Source organism: Chiloscyllium punctatum, chromosome 3, assembly GCF_047496795.1.
Source record: "Chiloscyllium punctatum isolate Juve2018m chromosome 3, sChiPun1.3, whole genome shotgun sequence".
Lineage (NCBI taxonomy): Eukaryota > Metazoa > Chordata > Chondrichthyes > Orectolobiformes > Hemiscylliidae > Chiloscyllium > Chiloscyllium punctatum.
The window spans coordinates 42071644-42088751 of record NC_092741.1 but is presented as its reverse complement, the minus strand read 5'-3'; the positions used below and the strand labels follow the sequence as shown (position 1 = coordinate 42088751).

Here is a 17108-nt window from a genome sequence, read left to right as displayed (position 1 = left end):
CCTTCTCCATAGTAAACATGGATGCAGAGTACTCGTTTAGTACGTCCCCCATCTCCTGCAATTCCACATGCAGGCTGCCTTGCTGATCTTTGAGAGGCCCTTTTCTCAAGGAGAAAGTGAGGACTGCAGATGCTGGAGATCAGAGTTGCGAGTGTGGTGCTGGAAAAGCACAGCAGATCAGGTAGCATCCGAGGAGTAGGAGAATCGACTTTTCAGGCAAAAGGGCTTATTCCTGATGAAGGCTGTATGCCTGAAATGTCAATTCTCCTACTCCTCAGATGCTGCCTGACCTGTTGTGCTTTTCCAGCGCCAGACTCTAGGCCATTTTCTCTCCCTAGTTGCCCTTTTATTTATAGAATCTCTTTGGATTCTCCTTAACCCTATTTGCCAAAGCTGCCTCATGTCACCTTTTTTCCTTCCTGATTTCCCTCTTAAGTATGCTCCTACTGCCTTTATACTCTTCTAAGGATTCACTTGATCTCTGCTGTTTATACCTGACATTTGCTTCCTTTTTTTTAACCAAAACCTCAATTTCTCTAGTCATCCAGCATTCCCGACACTGACCAGCCTTGCTTTTCACCCTAACAAGAATATACTGTCTCTGGACTCCTTATCTTATTTTTCGAAGGCTCCCCATTTTCCAGCTGTCCCTTTATCTGTGAACATCTGTCGCCAATCAGTTTTGAAAGTTCTTGCCTAATACCATCAAAATTGACCTTCCTCCAATTTAGAACTTCAACTTTCAGATCCGGTCTAAACCTTTTCCATCACTATTTTAAAACTAATAGAATTACAGTCGCTGGCTCCAAAGTGCTCCCCAACTGACACCCTATCACCTGCCCTGTCTTCCCAAGAAGAGGTCAGATTTAGCAGCTTTTCTAGTAGGTACATCCACATACTGAATCAGAAAATTGTCTTGTAAAACATTTAACAAATTCCTCTCCATCTAAACCCTGAACACTCTGGCAGTCCCAGTCAATATTTGGAAAGTTAAAATCCTCTACCATAACCACCCTATTATTCTTACGGATAACTGAAATCTACTTACAAATTTGTTTCTCAATTTCCCGCTGACAATTGGGAGAATCTATAATACAATCCCAATAAGGTGATAATTCCTTACTTATATCTCAGTTTCACCCAAATAACCTTCCTGGATGTATTCCCAGGAATATCCTCTAAGTACAGCCATAATGGTATCTGATATCAAAAACACCACTCCCCCTCCTCACTTGCCCCGCTCTCTATCCTTACTATAGTATTTGTATCCTGGAACATTAAGCTGCCAGACCTGTCCATCCCTGAGCCACGTTTCTGTAATTGCTATGATATCCCAATCCCATGTTCTTAACCATGCCCTGAGTTCATCTGCCTTCCCCATTAGGCCTCTTGCATTAAAATAAATATAGTTTAATTTATCATTCTACCTTGTCTGCTCTGTTCCTGCCTGCCCTGACTGTTTGACTTGGTCCTTTTTCCCAACTGTACCAGTCTTGGATTGATCTCTTGCCTCACCATCTCCCTGTGTCCCACCCACTCCCCTACTTAATAGTTTAAATCCTCCCGAGCAGCTCTGGCAAGTCTTCCTGCCAGTGTGTTATTTCCCTTCCAATTCAAGTCCAATCTGTCCTCCTTGTACAGGTCACTTCGACCCCAAAAGAGATTCCAATGATTCAAAAATATGAACCCTTCTCCCTTGCACCAGCCCTTCAGCCACATATTAACCTGCTGTATCCTCCTATTCCTACCCTCACTAGCTCGTAGTAATATCTGGGAATAATCCAAATATTACTACTTTTGAGGACCTTCATTTTTGAATGCCTGCCTAACTTTTTCTATATTCTCCCTTCAGAATCTCATCCTTTTCCCTTCCTATGTCATTAATTCTAATGTGTACAATGACCTCCTGCTGGTCCCTCTCCCCTTCTGAGAACATTCTGCATCTTCTTCGAGATATCCTTGATCCTGGCACCAGGGGGGCAATACACCATTCTGATTTCTCGTTGCCAGCTGCAGAAACACCTGTCTGTGTCTCTGACTAGAGAGTCCCCTATCACAAATGAATTGCTTGGAACCTGACATACCCCTCATTACATTACAGCCATTCTTGGATCCAGAAACTTGGCTTTTCATGCTACATTCCCTTGAGAGTCCACCACCACCTACATTTTCCAGAACAGCATACTTGTTTGAGATGGTGTCACAAAGCTATTTCCTTTTTTTTACCTAAAAGCTTGGTTCAAGGATACTCTGTTCTTGATATTTTTCAGAGGGTTAATAAACCAGGCCAGGCTCCGATAAGTCTGGTTTGGTGTGGAGATAAAAAGGATTTTGAGAGGCCATTTGTTTATATGTAAACAGGCCAAATTGGTCATGTTTTAGAAGTGACATGTATAAAGAAAGGGGAGTGGTCAGCTCTCTCGTTGAGCTGAACAGTTTTAGTTCCGTCTTGAAATGGTTGGAAGTTCAAGGGAGCTGTGTGGAAACTCCCTCTCTCCTTCTGCCCTTCAACTTCAACCTGTAAGAATGTGTACCATTTATATTGGTTTTTAAAGGGAGTTTGTTTATTGGGACTGTTGTATATATTCGGAACAGCATTATTAAGTCTAGTTGGATAGGTGAGTTCTGTGAGCATTCTTTATTCTGTTCATTGTGTATCATTGTGTTATTTTGTGAATAAATGTTTGTCTGTTTTGAAATCTAGTAGTCAACCTAGTTAACTTAATCTGGGTAATTTTAACTGTATACTTACCGAAACAAGTTGCAAAGTTATGATCTTAGCTGCCTGCTTTAAGCATGTTTTGAGTGGTCTGGCTTAGCCCATAACAATGGGGATAGATTAGATTGATTGATTAAATTAGATTAGTGTGTGGAAACAGGCCCTTCGGCCCAATAAGTCCACACCGACCCGCCGAAGCGCATCCCACCCAGACCCATTCCCCTACATTTGCCCCTTCACCTAACATTTCGGGCAATTTGGCATGGCCAATTCACCTAACCTGCACGTTTTTGGATTGTGGAACAAAACTAGAGCACCCAGAGGAAACCTGCGCAGGAGGTTCCTGCACTACCTGCCTACCTCTCTTATCTTTCCTGGTGTTAACCCATCTACCTGACCGTTTCTGTGGCTTTTCTCCCTTCTTATAACTGCCATGTATCACACCCACAGCTCCTGAAAAATTCTTATTGCCTCTAACTGATCCATGCGATCTGATAGGATTTGCAGCTAAAGAAGAAACCCACGCAAACATGGGGAGAATGTGCAAACTCCATCCATCTCTATTGAAATGATCCTGTGTTTTGTGTTTTTATGTCTTGTTACACTATTGCTGCTTTCAGTGATTTGTAAATCCACACCTGACAGTTGTTCAATGCTCTATACTATTTAAACTCTTCATAAATGGCTTATGTGGCCTCCTTTCGTTACTACTACCAGTGTACACCTTCGCATTTATAAGTCCTGAGCCATTTACATGCCCAACATGAAAATTTATTAATGCTGTCTTTTATTTTTCTAGTCTTCCTTAATTTAGTCAGATGTAATGCACTTTTAATATAATGTTGAAATTATAGCTCTGATTCTAAAGTCCACCATATATTTATACAATTTGAACAATTACTGATCCTTGTGGAATACTGCTTCTGATCTTTTGTCAATATCTTTATTTGCTACTTGTTGTAATCTATTTTATACTCTACTTCCTGTCCATTCTGTTACTTTTCATCTGAATCTATTGTAAACTGTATGTAATTTACTTTTGTTTATAAGCAAGATATTTGTGTATTCTAACTCAACTATCATACATTTTTAGCAATTCTTTTGCATTTCTTGTAGCTATACCCATTGGTGGACACCAGAGATACTAAACCATTTACCATTACCTTATGATGAAGGTATGAAAATTTGCATGTTAACTTCAATTTGGATACACTAAATTTTAAAGTATTTTTAAGAAAGATGTGACGAATTTGATGTGTCAAAAAGATATTATAAACTTTATTTACAGCACTTAACTGTTTGCGGCATTCCCAGAGTGGCGATTATACTAATCGGAATGTATTAGTGTATTGCTTTATTTATTTAGGGCTATGGTGTTGCAGGCAAGGTCCGCATTTATTACCCATCCCTAATTGCCCTGGAGAAGGTGGTAGTCTGACTTTTTAAACTGCTGACATCCTCGGAGTGTAGCTACAAAGCTCTGCTGCTAGGAATGAAGTTCCAGGATTTTTGACCAAGCGACAGTGGAGAAAGGACAACAGAGTTTCAAATTAAGATAGTATGGGGCTCAGAGGAGAACTGCATTTATGCAGTGTTGCCACACATTTTTTAAAATCTAAACTGCTAAGGTGCTTTTAAAAAAATTTGAATTAGTTATTACAATGCATTTTGTTGATGGTGCTGTCATTGTGCATCAGTGGTGCATGGATGAATTTTGAAATTCATGAATGGAGTACCAACTAAGTAGATTTAGATTAGATTCAGGCCCTTCAGCCCAACATTTACATACTGACCCTCTGAAGAGTTACCCACCCAGACCCATTTCCCTGTGACTAATGTACCTAACACTATGGGCAATTTAGAATGGCCAATTCACCTGAATTGCACATCTTTGGACTGCGGGAGGAAACTGAACCACCCAGAGGAAACCCACGCAGACATGGGGAGAATGTGCAAACTCCATCCATACAGTCGCCCAATGGTGGAATCAAACCTGGGTCCCTGGCGCTGTGAAACAGCAGTGCTAACCACTGAGCCACTGTGCTGCCCCAAAACCTAGTGTGCTTTCTTGCTGGAATGGGCCATGTTTGAGTGTTGTTTGTCCCTTATCTCTGTAATACAACTGTCTTGCTCATGTTTTGACCAAAGCTGTAAAGAGGTCAAGAGCAAAGTGGCCCTAATGGATCAAAACTGAGTCTTGGTGAGCAGGTTATTCCTTTGCCAGTGCTATGTGATAGCACTATCAATAATTCCTTCTATCATTTGGCTATGATCAAGAGTAGATTGAAGGGTGGTAATTGACTACGTTAGAGTTGACTTTTTTTTGTGGACAGGACATACCTGGGTGTTTTTCCGTGCTGGCATGGTGATGTCAGGGACTTTTGGGTTAGCTTGCTTTATTTTTCCTTTTTGAAGGAATACATCCAAATCATAAAATCATACAGCATAGAAGTGGTTCTTCAGCCCATCACGTGTATATCACCTAATATATGCAGCTACCAATACTAGCCCCATAGTCTCAAATAGTATGACATTTTATGCTCATCCAAGTACTTTTTAAAACTTATGAAGTTTCCTGCCTTAACTACTCACCCAGGCAGTGCATTCAAGATTCCATGCGCCTCTGGGTGAAAAAGGTTTTCCTCAAATCCTCTCTTAAACCTCCTACCTTTCACTTTAAAATTACCAAGCTCCAATCACACAAACAGCCTTCCACCACTGCCCTCACTAGGCAAATTTTGGATCCATCTTGCTTTGTTACCCTAGATCCCATATGTTTTTACCTCCTTTATCAGTCTCCCATGTCGAACCTTGTCAAAGGCCTTGCTGAAATCCATATAAACTACATTGATTGCCCTAACTTCATTCAAATACTTAGTCACCTCCTCAAAATCCCACCAGATTTTTTTGATTTCTCCCTTTGACAAAGCTATGCTGGCTATCCCTGATTAAACCTTTCCCCTCTAAATGGGGATCAATGTTCTTTTCTCACTATTTTCTCTAGTAGTTCCCATGATTGATGTTAGACTTAGGATAGGGAACTACAGACCCCCTATCTCTACCATCCTTCCTATAAAGTATAAGAAAGTGAGGACTGCAGATGCTGGAGATCAAGGTCGAGAATGTCGTGCTGCAAAAGCACAGCAGGTCAGGCAGCATCCGAGGAGCAGGAGAATCGACATTTTGGTCGTAAGCCCTTCATCAAGAATGAGGCTTGTGGGTCAGGGCTGAGAAATAAATGGGAGGTGGGTGGGGCTTGGGGGAAGGTAGCTGAGAAAGCGATAGGTGAATGAAGGTGAGGGAGAAGGTGATAGGTCAGAGTGGGGATTGATGGCCAGGTCCGGATGGCAGTGCCGAATCGGAAACTTGGGACTGGGATAATGTGGGGGGAGTGGGAATGAGGAACCTGTTGAAATCCATGCTTATCCCATATGGTTGCAGGGTCCCAAGGCAGAATATGAGGCATTCCTCCCCCAGGTGTCAGGTGGTAATAGTTTGGTGGTTGAGGAGGCCCAGGACCAGCATGTCCTTGATGGAATGGGAGGGGGAGTTGAAGTTTTCAGCTATGGGGCAGTGGAGTTGGTAGATGAAGGGACTGGAGCTTTTTTTTAAATACGAAGTTAGGTGGACAGGTAGATAGTACTGAGGAGGCTTCAGAAAGACTTAGACCATTTAGGTTAGTGGTCCAGGAAATGGCTGATGAAATTCAGCTTGAGCAAATGCAAGGTCTTGCACTTTGGAAAAAAGAATACAGGCATGGACTATTTTCTAAATGGTGAAAAAATTCTTAAAGCAGAAATACAAAGGGATGTGGGAGTACTAGTCCAGGATTCTCTAAAGATTGACTTACAGGTTGAGTCCGTGATTAAGAAAGCGAATGTAATGTTGTCATTTATTTCAAGAGGGTTGGTATATAAAAGCAGCGATGTGCTTCTGAGAATTTATAAAGCTCTAGTTAGGCCCCATTTAGAATGCCGCACCTCAGGAAGGACATACTGGCATTGGAGCATGTCCAGCGGCAATTCACACAGATTATCCCTGGAATGGTAGGCCTAACATATGATGAATAGCTGAGGATCCTGGGATTGTATTCATTAGAGTTTAGAAGGTTGACGGGAGATCTAATAGAAACTGACAAGATAATGCATGGCTTAGAAAGGGTGGACACTGGAAAGTTGTTTCTGTTAGGCGGGATACTAGGACCCATGGGCACAGCCTTGGAATAAGAGGAGGTCAATTTAAAATGGAAATGAAGAGACATTTCTTCAACCAGAGAGTGGTGGGCCTGTGGAATTCATTGCCACGGAGCGCAGTTGAGGCTGGGGCATTAAATGTCTTCAAGGCAAAGTTTGATAATTCCGGGGAGAGTGCGGTAAGTGGAGTTGAAATGCCCATCAGCCATGATTAAATGGCGAACTGGACTCGATGGGCCGATTGGCCTTGCTTCCACTCCTATGTCTTATGGTCTTATCGCAGTTCCATTGTGAATCCATGTCATTGACCTTTGGTTCCTGTCTATCTGCCCAGCTCTGTTTTCCCCCAGATAGTTCATTGCTCTTTTCCACTGTAATCCCAATCCTTCCGATACGATGATCATTATCCTCTAAATACACCCCCAATGATACTTAATCTACATGGCCCACCTCATTCCCAAGAAACAGGTCCTGAGGTGCCTCATTTCACATTGTTCTGAACAACTGTTGTAAAAGTGATATATCCTGGACATATCCCAGGATCGCATGTCCTCTCTGCTCTTCACATGACCAGATAATTAGGGCTCCTCATTGCAACTACCCTATAATATTTATATCTCTAATTCCATTGCAAATTTGTTCCTCTACATCTTTCTCACTAGTTGGTGGACTATAAACTGTTCTGAAGGAATTTAGACTTTTTTTTTATATTTTAACTTTAGTCCAGTCGATTGTGTTCTAAAAGCCTCTGGGGCATTCTTTTTCTCTAGCACTGCACCACCATCCTTAACTAAGTCAGACATCACATGACACCAGGTAATTGTCCAGCAGGTTTATTTGAAATCACAAGCTTTCAGAGCACTGCTGGTTCAACAGTCCGAAAGCTTGTGATTTCCAATAAACCTGTTGGACTATAACTTGATGCTGTGAGACTTCTGAATTTATCCACCCCAGTCCAAAACTGGACTTCCACCTTATGGTCCTTAACTAATACAGCCACCTTTTCCTTCTTTCCTATCTTTCTTGAATGCCTGATCCAGGAATATTGAACACTAGGTCCCACCATTCCTTGAGTCAAGTCTCTTACAGCCACAATGTTCTAATTTCACATGGCAATTTGCACCTGTAACTTGTTAATTATACTCTGTACATTCAGATACATGCATTGTAGCCATGGTTTATAATATTATTATTTCCTATTCCAAATCTACCTTCTAACATTGTATTCTCCATTCTAGTGCTAGTTCTGTCTCTCATGGTATTTTGTGCACCATGGTATTCCTCTATCATTTTTTCATGATTTTACACCCCTGCTTAGTTTGAACCTTCTCCAAAGTACCCTGCAAGAAGTGTAGTCCTGTCCAGCATGTACAGGGTGCCATCTCCCCAACAATGCATCTCAACTCTTCACCCATAGCTGATAGGTTAAGGAAACACAAGTGAATATCTAAGTACTGCTTAAATATTATGAGATTTCTGATTTAAAGATTCTTTGAGTACTCTTTACTATTATCTGAAGAATTGAGAGTAGAAATTCCCCTTCAGCACAAATAAATTCTTTCTCCTGTGGATACTTAAGGGTAAGACTAAGTTCCAATTCTTTCAGAGTGCGAAACTTCAGAAGAGGAAAGGACTCCTTGTCCTAACTTCCTTAATTCATTAAACTTCCACCATTGTTCTAACTTCATTCAGTGCTAAGTTGAACTGAGGTGCTATATTCACATGTTCCAAAACTAAAGAGAGAGTTGAATCCCAGTTGCATAAAACAGTTCAAACTAGTTCTCTGAGTTAACTACCGACACCTGCACCACAGTTGGTAATTTGTATATTGCTGCTTAAGATCCAGACTCTTAATTTAATAAATTAAGTTTCAGTTAAATCTTAACTGAAATATAAAGAAATCTAGATTTCTGCAAAAAGATTAAGATTTCCTCAATTCGACATGTCCCCAAAACTCCAGTCAAGTCAAAATTGACCTTTTATACGAGCCAGACTTGTGTATTGAAATCAAAATTTCATCATCTGCCATGGTAGGAGTCAAGTTCATAAGCCTGGATCTCTGGTTTACCAGTCCATTGATATTGCCAGTATGTCATCACCTCCCTTATTCTGAATGTGGTAAGTGCACTAAGGAAATAGTTTGATCAGTAAAATTCTGTAGAAAAGTTGGTTTATAATGTTGATGCGTTTCAAAATAAATGCCACTGCTAATAAGTTAAATAACTGCAACACTTAAAGGTACAGCTTCTCATCTGTGCATCTTAAACAGTGAAACGTGGTGGTCTTGAATCAAACTTTGTAAACGTTCCTTGATTCAATTAAATATCCCTGCAGTATTTGTAAAATTTACACCAATGTACATTTTAAAACTGCAGGCTAAAATATTCCAGTTATGTTACTACACCATTTTAATATGATCAATCTACTAAACTCAAAAACTAATAAAATATTTTTGTTTCTATTCATCCCTTTAGTTCCTTGTTCCGAGAATCTTAAAAAGCTGACGGTCGTGAAAAAGTTGGATAAATCTGATGAAGAAATAGATGTATACACAGAATTCTTCAGGCCTTATGAGCTGAGTTGTTTTGATGATGCATTTTGCCTAACAATGACAAATTCAGCCAAGTATGTAATCTTTTCTCTTCCTTAGCTATCTCCTTCTCTACTACATGCTTAAATAGCAATGAAAATTTATTTTGAAACTAGTTTTAGCCACTTTGTTTTAAGAGAGTTTAGGAAGAACCTCCTGAGCGCCTTACTATTGATATTTGTTGCATCTTTCAAGATGAATTTGTTACCTTTGTGATATGTCAACACCTAAGTAATATTTGTGCCACTTTAGGAAATAGCCCCTTTATATGTTAAGGGCTAGTGTCATAGCCTCTGCATTCATTTCTTGAATCTTAATGAAAAAGATATTTAGTCAAAGCTTTTTGTTTTGCTAGTATCCAAAATGCATGTCAATAAGCTGCTGTGGGCATTCAGTAACCGCAGAATTGTATTCAATCCTAATTACTCGCATCATTTCCCTCCCTTGTATTATTGCCATCAAGTCAATAGACTAAATCTGGGGGTTCAAAGAGGAGTCAGGTGCAGCCACAATCATGTCTAAAAATGAGACACCAACTTGAAGAAGCTGAACCACTGCCAGTGATGACAACATTCCATGAATGAATATCAAAAAAGTGAATAATACAAGTTCAACATGTTAAGACCTCAACCCTACCCTTCTGCAGACAAGCCCCAATACCAGCCCAGCACTGTGGGTAGCTGCAGCAGTTCAAGAAGGCAGCTTAGCATCACTTTAAGGGCAGTTGGGGCGGGACAATAAATGGTGGCCTTGAAAGATGTGCTGGCTCACAAGGAATGAATGAAACAAATGCAGACATTCCAGCAATAGCAAAAATGAAATTTTAAAGATTCAGAACATTCTGTACTTTTCACCAATAGTTTAAATCTACAGCATTTTTAAAGCTGTTGCCTGCGGATGAAACTAGGTGAGCCTTAGCCAGTGGCATTTTGGTGTATGTTTTGTCAAAGTTTAACTTCATTTTTAAAGCTATTAGTTTGTAACAGAAGAGCATGCTTCCAGTCGTGTCATGCTTCAAATGATCTGAGTTCAAGGGAGTTGGAGAGCTATATGCTCTCAGGTCACATGCATGATACAGTAATAATATCATAAGCATATCGCTTAAAGGTATACTGACAAATGGGTTATGTGCCATAGCACAAAGGTGATAAGTATGTAGGAATTATGAAGAGTCCTGATGCCTTGCTTGTTTGATTTTAAAATTCTGAATAATGTGAAGTTTATTGCTGTTATGCCATAGCTTTGTTGTACTGTTTTTGTACAAAAGGGACTTCATGCCAAAGCATGTTGGAATTGACCCAAGTCCTTTCACTATTCGCAAACCAGAAGAAACTGGCAAATCCATGCTGAGGTAAAAAAACTGGTACTATCTTTAGTTGTTTCTATTCTTTTAGCTATACAAAACATTTTCTACTAGCTACAATCATTAATTTTAACCAGTAATGTACATCTTGAAGGATATGCCCAAGTAAATTGAAACTTAACATGAAAGAAAAATACTGCAAATGCTGGTGATTACAGGTCTGGCAGCATCCATAGAAGTAGAAACACATGTTGCAGAACACAAAACGTGATTCCTCTTATGTTCAGGTTGTTTCTTCTGTCTATTTATTGTATAATCCCTTCCCTTTGTTTCTTCTCCCCCTCTCCAGCTTCCCTTAATACCTCCTTCATAGTTGTGAATTTGTGAGTCAGCTCATGGAGAAAGTATTGACTCCAACTCAAAGAATGCATACAGTACTGAATGACCTGCTTAATATATCAAGTGATAGTAAAACAATATTGGTGCACTTCCAAAAAAATTTAAGTGAAGATGGATCAGTATTTTCCTCCATAATAATTTGTGCATAATTATTACAACTAATTATTATGCACAAATTACATTCCATGGGCATACAAGTGTCTGGAGTAACATTAAACTGTTAGTTTGTGACAGAAAAGCTATCTTTCAGTAGTAGCATGCTTCAAGTGATCGGAGTTACAATGCAGTTGGAGAATTATAAATTGTCAGGTCACATGCTTTAGTATAGTGATGGTATCATGACTTAGTGACTATGAGACATAACAACAAAACTCCAGTATCAAAACGTGAGATTGCATTTTACCAAGTCCTGACATGAAAATGCCAAATAATCAGTTTATCTTTTCCAACTTGTACAGTTAATGCACACAGCTGAAAATGTCAAAATTCATTTTGACAAAGCTCAACAGATAATGAATTTACTGGAAAGCAATGTGAAATGCTAGTTGGATATCACAAATGCAATTGACATTCAAAGTTGGAAACAAAAATACTACTTCAAATCAAAGTGGACTATTAGTGCACAATAATTCTCAGTATTGTTGCACTTATTGCAAAGTATGCCAATCACTCAACAGGGGATATGATAAAGTGAGTAAATGTGACGAATAAAAGAAGATCGTTTGTATTTATAAAGCACCTTGTATTCTAAAGTTCTTTACAACTGAGAAATGATGGGAAGTTAGAGCTGAAATATTGACCCTGTATTTTGCTCTCCCCATATGCTGGCAGACCATCTGAATAATTTGTTTTACTTCAGATTGCCAGCATCTGCTGTATTTGGTTTTGTGTTTTCAAAGTTGATGTTTGTTATCATTCACTATTGGAAATTGCTTATTTGGTAGCACTGTTGCCTGTATGTCAAAAATGAAAGTTGCACAGATCCATAGGCTGCTATCTCATAGACAGTTAACTTTAGTTTAACCTGAAGGTCACCACACCACTTCAAAGTGAGCTCAGCTGATAACTGGAATTCTTTTGGTACCACTCTGCATTGTGAACTAGCCAGCTAGTCAATTGTACTAGAAAATTTGAGAAAATGAAACACAAGTCTAGATTGACATCCCTGTGCTGTACTGAGGAAGCTCTGAACTGGCAGGAGGCCTCTATATTAAACAAAGACCCTGTCGGCTTTTTTTTTTAATTGCATGGAAAAGATCCCACAGCTGCTATTTTGAAGTAATGCAAGCAAGTATCCCAATGTCTTGTCCAATATTTACCCCTTGATCAACATTATGGAAGTTATCCTGCTCACATGCTAATATTTCTTACCTAGTCTGTTGGCAGAGGAAGGTCAAACAAATTTGATTGAATTATTTGAGGGTTGACCCAGTGTGTAGATGAGGGTAGTGCAGTTGATGTAATTTATTTCGATTTCAGCAAAAACTTTGGCAAGGTCTCCTATGGGAGAGTAATAAAGAAGATAAAAGCATGTTGGATCCAGGATAACTTGATAAATTGGATTCACAATTGGCTTAGTGGTAGGACACAGAGGGTGGTGGTCGGAAGCTGTTTAGGTGTCTGGAGACTGGTGTCTGGGGATCAGTGCTGGGACCCATATTGTTTGTAAGATATATAAACAATATAGGAGGAATTGGGAGTGGTAGTAAGTAAATTGAGGATGATGCCAACATTAGCCGGGTGGTTGATAGTGAAGCAGAAGATCTTGAGGTACAGGAGGATATTGGTGGATTGGCTAGATGGCAGATGATACTTAACCCTGATAAGTGCGAGGTGATACACTTTTACTGTAGTATGATGAAAATTAATGGCAAGTTTTATAAAGAAGGCTAGTAAATAAAATTAAAGTGCATGGGATTAGGGGTAATACGCTAGATTGGACTGAAAATTAGCCAAAAGTCAGAAAACATTAGGAATAAATGGATTATTCTCAAGTTAACAGGCCATGACCATTGTGGTCGGACGAAGATCAATGCTTGGGCCTCAACTGTTAAGAATCTAAATCGGTGATTTAGATCTGATGCTATTTGTAATATTTCCAAATTTACAGATGATGCAGTGCCTCGTGAGGAATGAGATTTGTGAGCAGGGTGCAAGGAGGCTTCATGGGGATTTAGACAGATTGTGTAAGTAAGCAAGAGTATGGAAGATGGACTAACATATGGGAGAGTGTGAGTTTCATCCACCTTGGTAGGAAGAGCATAGATGTAGAGTATTTCATAAATGCTGAGAGATTGGAAATCATTGATATCCAATTGGGTCTCAGTTCATAATTCACTGAAAGCTAACATGCAGGAGCAAAGAAGTCTTACTTGAATTGTGACCACCATTATGTGCAGGTTTCCCATTTCAACACACCAGTTTGCTTTCATGCTAATATTTCTGTCTTTGCCGTTCAGCAGTGATCCAGCAAAGCCCAATGCAAGCTATAATGTTGTACCATCACAGAAATCCACAGCTTCTATGGAAAGAGAAAGAGTTAACATCGAAAGAGTTAACATGACTCTCCAGAAGTGTGTCTTCACAGATTTTGCCAGACTTGATGAGTTTCACCAGTGTTTTCTGTATTTGTTTCAGATTTCCAGTATCGGTATTATTTGGCTTTTATTATATTGTACTGTTAGAGTTCATGAACTTAGAAGATTCCCTCATCCACTTTGCAGTAACTATTATGAGATTTATTCTGAATATTAGTTTGAATAGCTCTTATTTATGATCAAAAATGCCAATTTTAGAGTAGATGCCAGTGCATTTATTTAATTATTGATTCTTTGCATATATTGCACTTCTTTTCTAAGATGTGTTCGATAGTAGAATACTTATCACCTATCAGTGTAGTGTACATTCAAGTCAGAATTAATCTTGTGAAATGTATCTAATATACTTTATTGTTCAGTAATAAAAGTAACAAAGAAGAAGCTGTATTACAACGTAAAACAGTAGCAAGTGCCCCACCACCACCATCCGAGGAGGTTGTTTCTAGTAGTTCAGAGGATGATTCAGGAACCGACAAAGAGGAAGAAGGTCCTGTATCTCAGCGGTCAACTCCAGTAAAAATTACAGAGTTTGGAGACAAACTTCCTGAGGTAATGAATAGAAATAATGAATTGAAATATGTTTCATTTATGCCAGAGATTTAAAGGATGTTGTTTCAAAGACTCTTTGAAGTAAGATGTCTTTTCCTGGAAGGAAAAACAGGGAGAGCAGGTATTCCTCAATAGCAGCTGCACATCTCCTGTATCCAGTTGCATTGACAGCGGCGTTTGGATTAAGAAATGATCTTAAAGTCACTATAAAGAAGAGAGGAAATAAATGGAAACTATTCAAGATAGAAGTGGGTGGCTAAAATCACCTAGTTATTTTCAATGCCAACCAGCTTAACTTGTGAAGGATAATTTTTGTCACCGATGTAGAAAAGACTTGTGACCAACTGAGAAACTCTTTGTTGTGGTAATTCAAATGACATTCTTAAAAATAAACACAAAAGGACATTTATTATCTTCATTGGTGAAAATGTCATGTCATTTGTAACTTCGTAAAATCAAGGCTGAGAAAGTGTATAATTAGGTAAAAACAAGGACTGCTGATGCTAGAAACCAGAGTCTAAATTAGAGTGGTGCTGGAAAAGCACAGCAGGTCAGGCAGCATCCGAGGAGCAAGAAAATCGACATTTCGGGCAAAAGCCCTTCATCAGGAATAGAGCATATATAATTAGTCAGTAACAGTCAAGCAATTTTCTTTTTACCTATAGTAAAGCTACGTAGCAATAAACCAAGGTGAAAGTAGGCATCATATCCACTAAGTCTGTAAGGTAGGAAATTGACGTTGATGGCCATATTATTCAAATAAACTTTGCTCAGTAACTGTTCATCAGTTAGTTGTTAGTGCTTTCAGAGAGCCACAGAGATGTACAGCACAGAAACAGACCCTTCGGTCCAACTCGTCCATGCCAACCAGATATCTCAACCCAATCTAGTCCTACTTGCCAGCACCCAGCCCATATCCCTCCAAACCCTTCCTATTCATATACCCATCCAGATACCTTTTGAATGTTACAATTCTACTAGACTCCACCACTTCCCCTGGCAGCTCATTCCATACACGTACCACCCTCTGCGTGAAAAAGCTGCCCCTTAGGTCTCTTTTATATCTTTCCCCTTTCACCCTAAACCTATGTCCTCTAGTTCTGGGCTCCCCTACACCAGGGGAAGACTTTGTCTACTTATCCTATCCATGACCCTCATGATTTTATAAACCTCTATAAGGTCACCCCTCCGCCTCCGACACTCCAGGGAAAACAGCCCAAACTTATTCAACTTCTCCCTATAACTCAATTCCTCCAACCCTGGCAACATCCTTGTAAATCTTTTCTGAATCCTTTCAAGTTTCATAACATATTTCCATACAAGCTCAGACATATTTACAACAAAAACAGAAGTTGCTGGAAAAGCTCAGCAGGTCTGGCAACTAGTTCTGTGGAAGGGTCACTATACCTGAAACATTAACTTTGAATTCTCTGCACAGATGCTGCCAGACCTGCTGAGCTTTTCCAGCAACTTCTGTTTTTGTTTCTGACTTACAGCATCCGTTGTTCTTTTGATTTTCTACTCAGGCATATTTACTCTGTTTAAAAGAAAAGGGATATTCTGCTTATGAAAACTTGGTAATTATGGCATATGTGTCAGGTATTTCTTGTCATTCACTATTACTGGCTTGACCTTCAGATTTTACAATAGAATCAAAATTAATAAAATATTTTAACAATATTGTATTTGACGTACTTTCATGGTCATTCTTCATTAAACAATTATCTGTGGATTATGGAGCAGAATTGATTACAGCTCAACTGATGATGCAAAGTAAAACGATTTTAAAAAGTGTTATGGTTTGTGATCTGGTGTTTGCTTCTAAACAATGAAAAAAGATTTGGATGAAAATACAGCATAAGTATTTCCACTTGGTGTTAGTTTGTGTTTAGTTGTTTATTTAGATAATAGATTAAGCATATTACTTTGATGTAAGATAATTTATTCTTATCAAAGTGGCAGAGCAACTCAAATCATTTTACTTTCAGTGTAAATTCTGAAGCTATTTTATCACTATCACGAATAAAGACATGCAAACATTTTTACTTGGTACGGGAACTGGGAGTTGAGGGGAAAGGCAGGAATGTGGAGTTGGGGATGATCAGATCAACCATGATCTCATTGAATGACAGAGCAGAATTAAATGGCTGAATGGCCTATTTCTGCTCCTATGGCTTATGGTCAGTTGGATGATAACATTTCAATTGCTGTTTCTGATTCTGCCTCTACATTTTAATAAATATTCTGCATACTCCAATTAAGATTCCCTCGTATAGGTGATAGGCTGTTTATCATTTCCTATCTGCTTCCCTGTGATGTAATGCCTCAGATTTTGCTTTGTGTGATTTGGAACACTTTCTAACTGGTAGCTGGGAAAAAAGAAGCATTTAGCCCACACCTGATCTCACTAGTTCTCGGGGTAATGTCCCATTCCAACCTTAAAGCCCTTCTCCCTGATCTTGCTGATTCTAAGGTGAAAGTTTGCTTTCTTGCCCCACTCCCGGGCTTGTTGATTCTCCTGAACTACAGGGAGTATTAGATTAATAATCTAGAGAAAGCTAATTGAAGTTCTGGTTCCATCAAAGTAGTTCTAGGATTAGAATAGATTAGAATTAGATTTTAAAATCAAAAGTCAGGTATGAATTAAAGTAACTGTGCTGCTGTTTTCTAATATCGTTTTAGGGAGGGAAAACTGCCTTCCTTATCTGGTCCAGATTATGATCTGACTCGTGTCCCACTCTATTGTGGTGGCCTCTTA

General features: G+C 39.2%; 1 protein-coding gene across 7 annotated transcripts in view; it reads left to right on the top strand.

Annotated features, from left to right (window-relative positions):
• Nucleotides 1-17108, top strand: part of fig4a (FIG4 phosphoinositide 5-phosphatase a) — a 116847-nt gene that overhangs the window by 83438 nt on the left and 16301 nt on the right. For 6 of the 7 annotated variants that reach the window (XM_072552132.1, XM_072552140.1, XM_072552123.1 and 3 more), the window contains 4 exons: nt 3836-3894; nt 9387-9537; nt 10770-10853; nt 14161-14350. In XM_072552132.1, the coding sequence (XP_072408233.1) occupies nt 3836-3894; nt 9387-9537; nt 10770-10853; nt 14161-14350 (484 nt within the window). The remainder of the gene's footprint in view (nt 1-3835; nt 3895-9386; nt 9538-10769; nt 10854-14160; nt 14351-17108) is intronic. The other variant, XR_011953438.1, reaches the window with a different exon arrangement.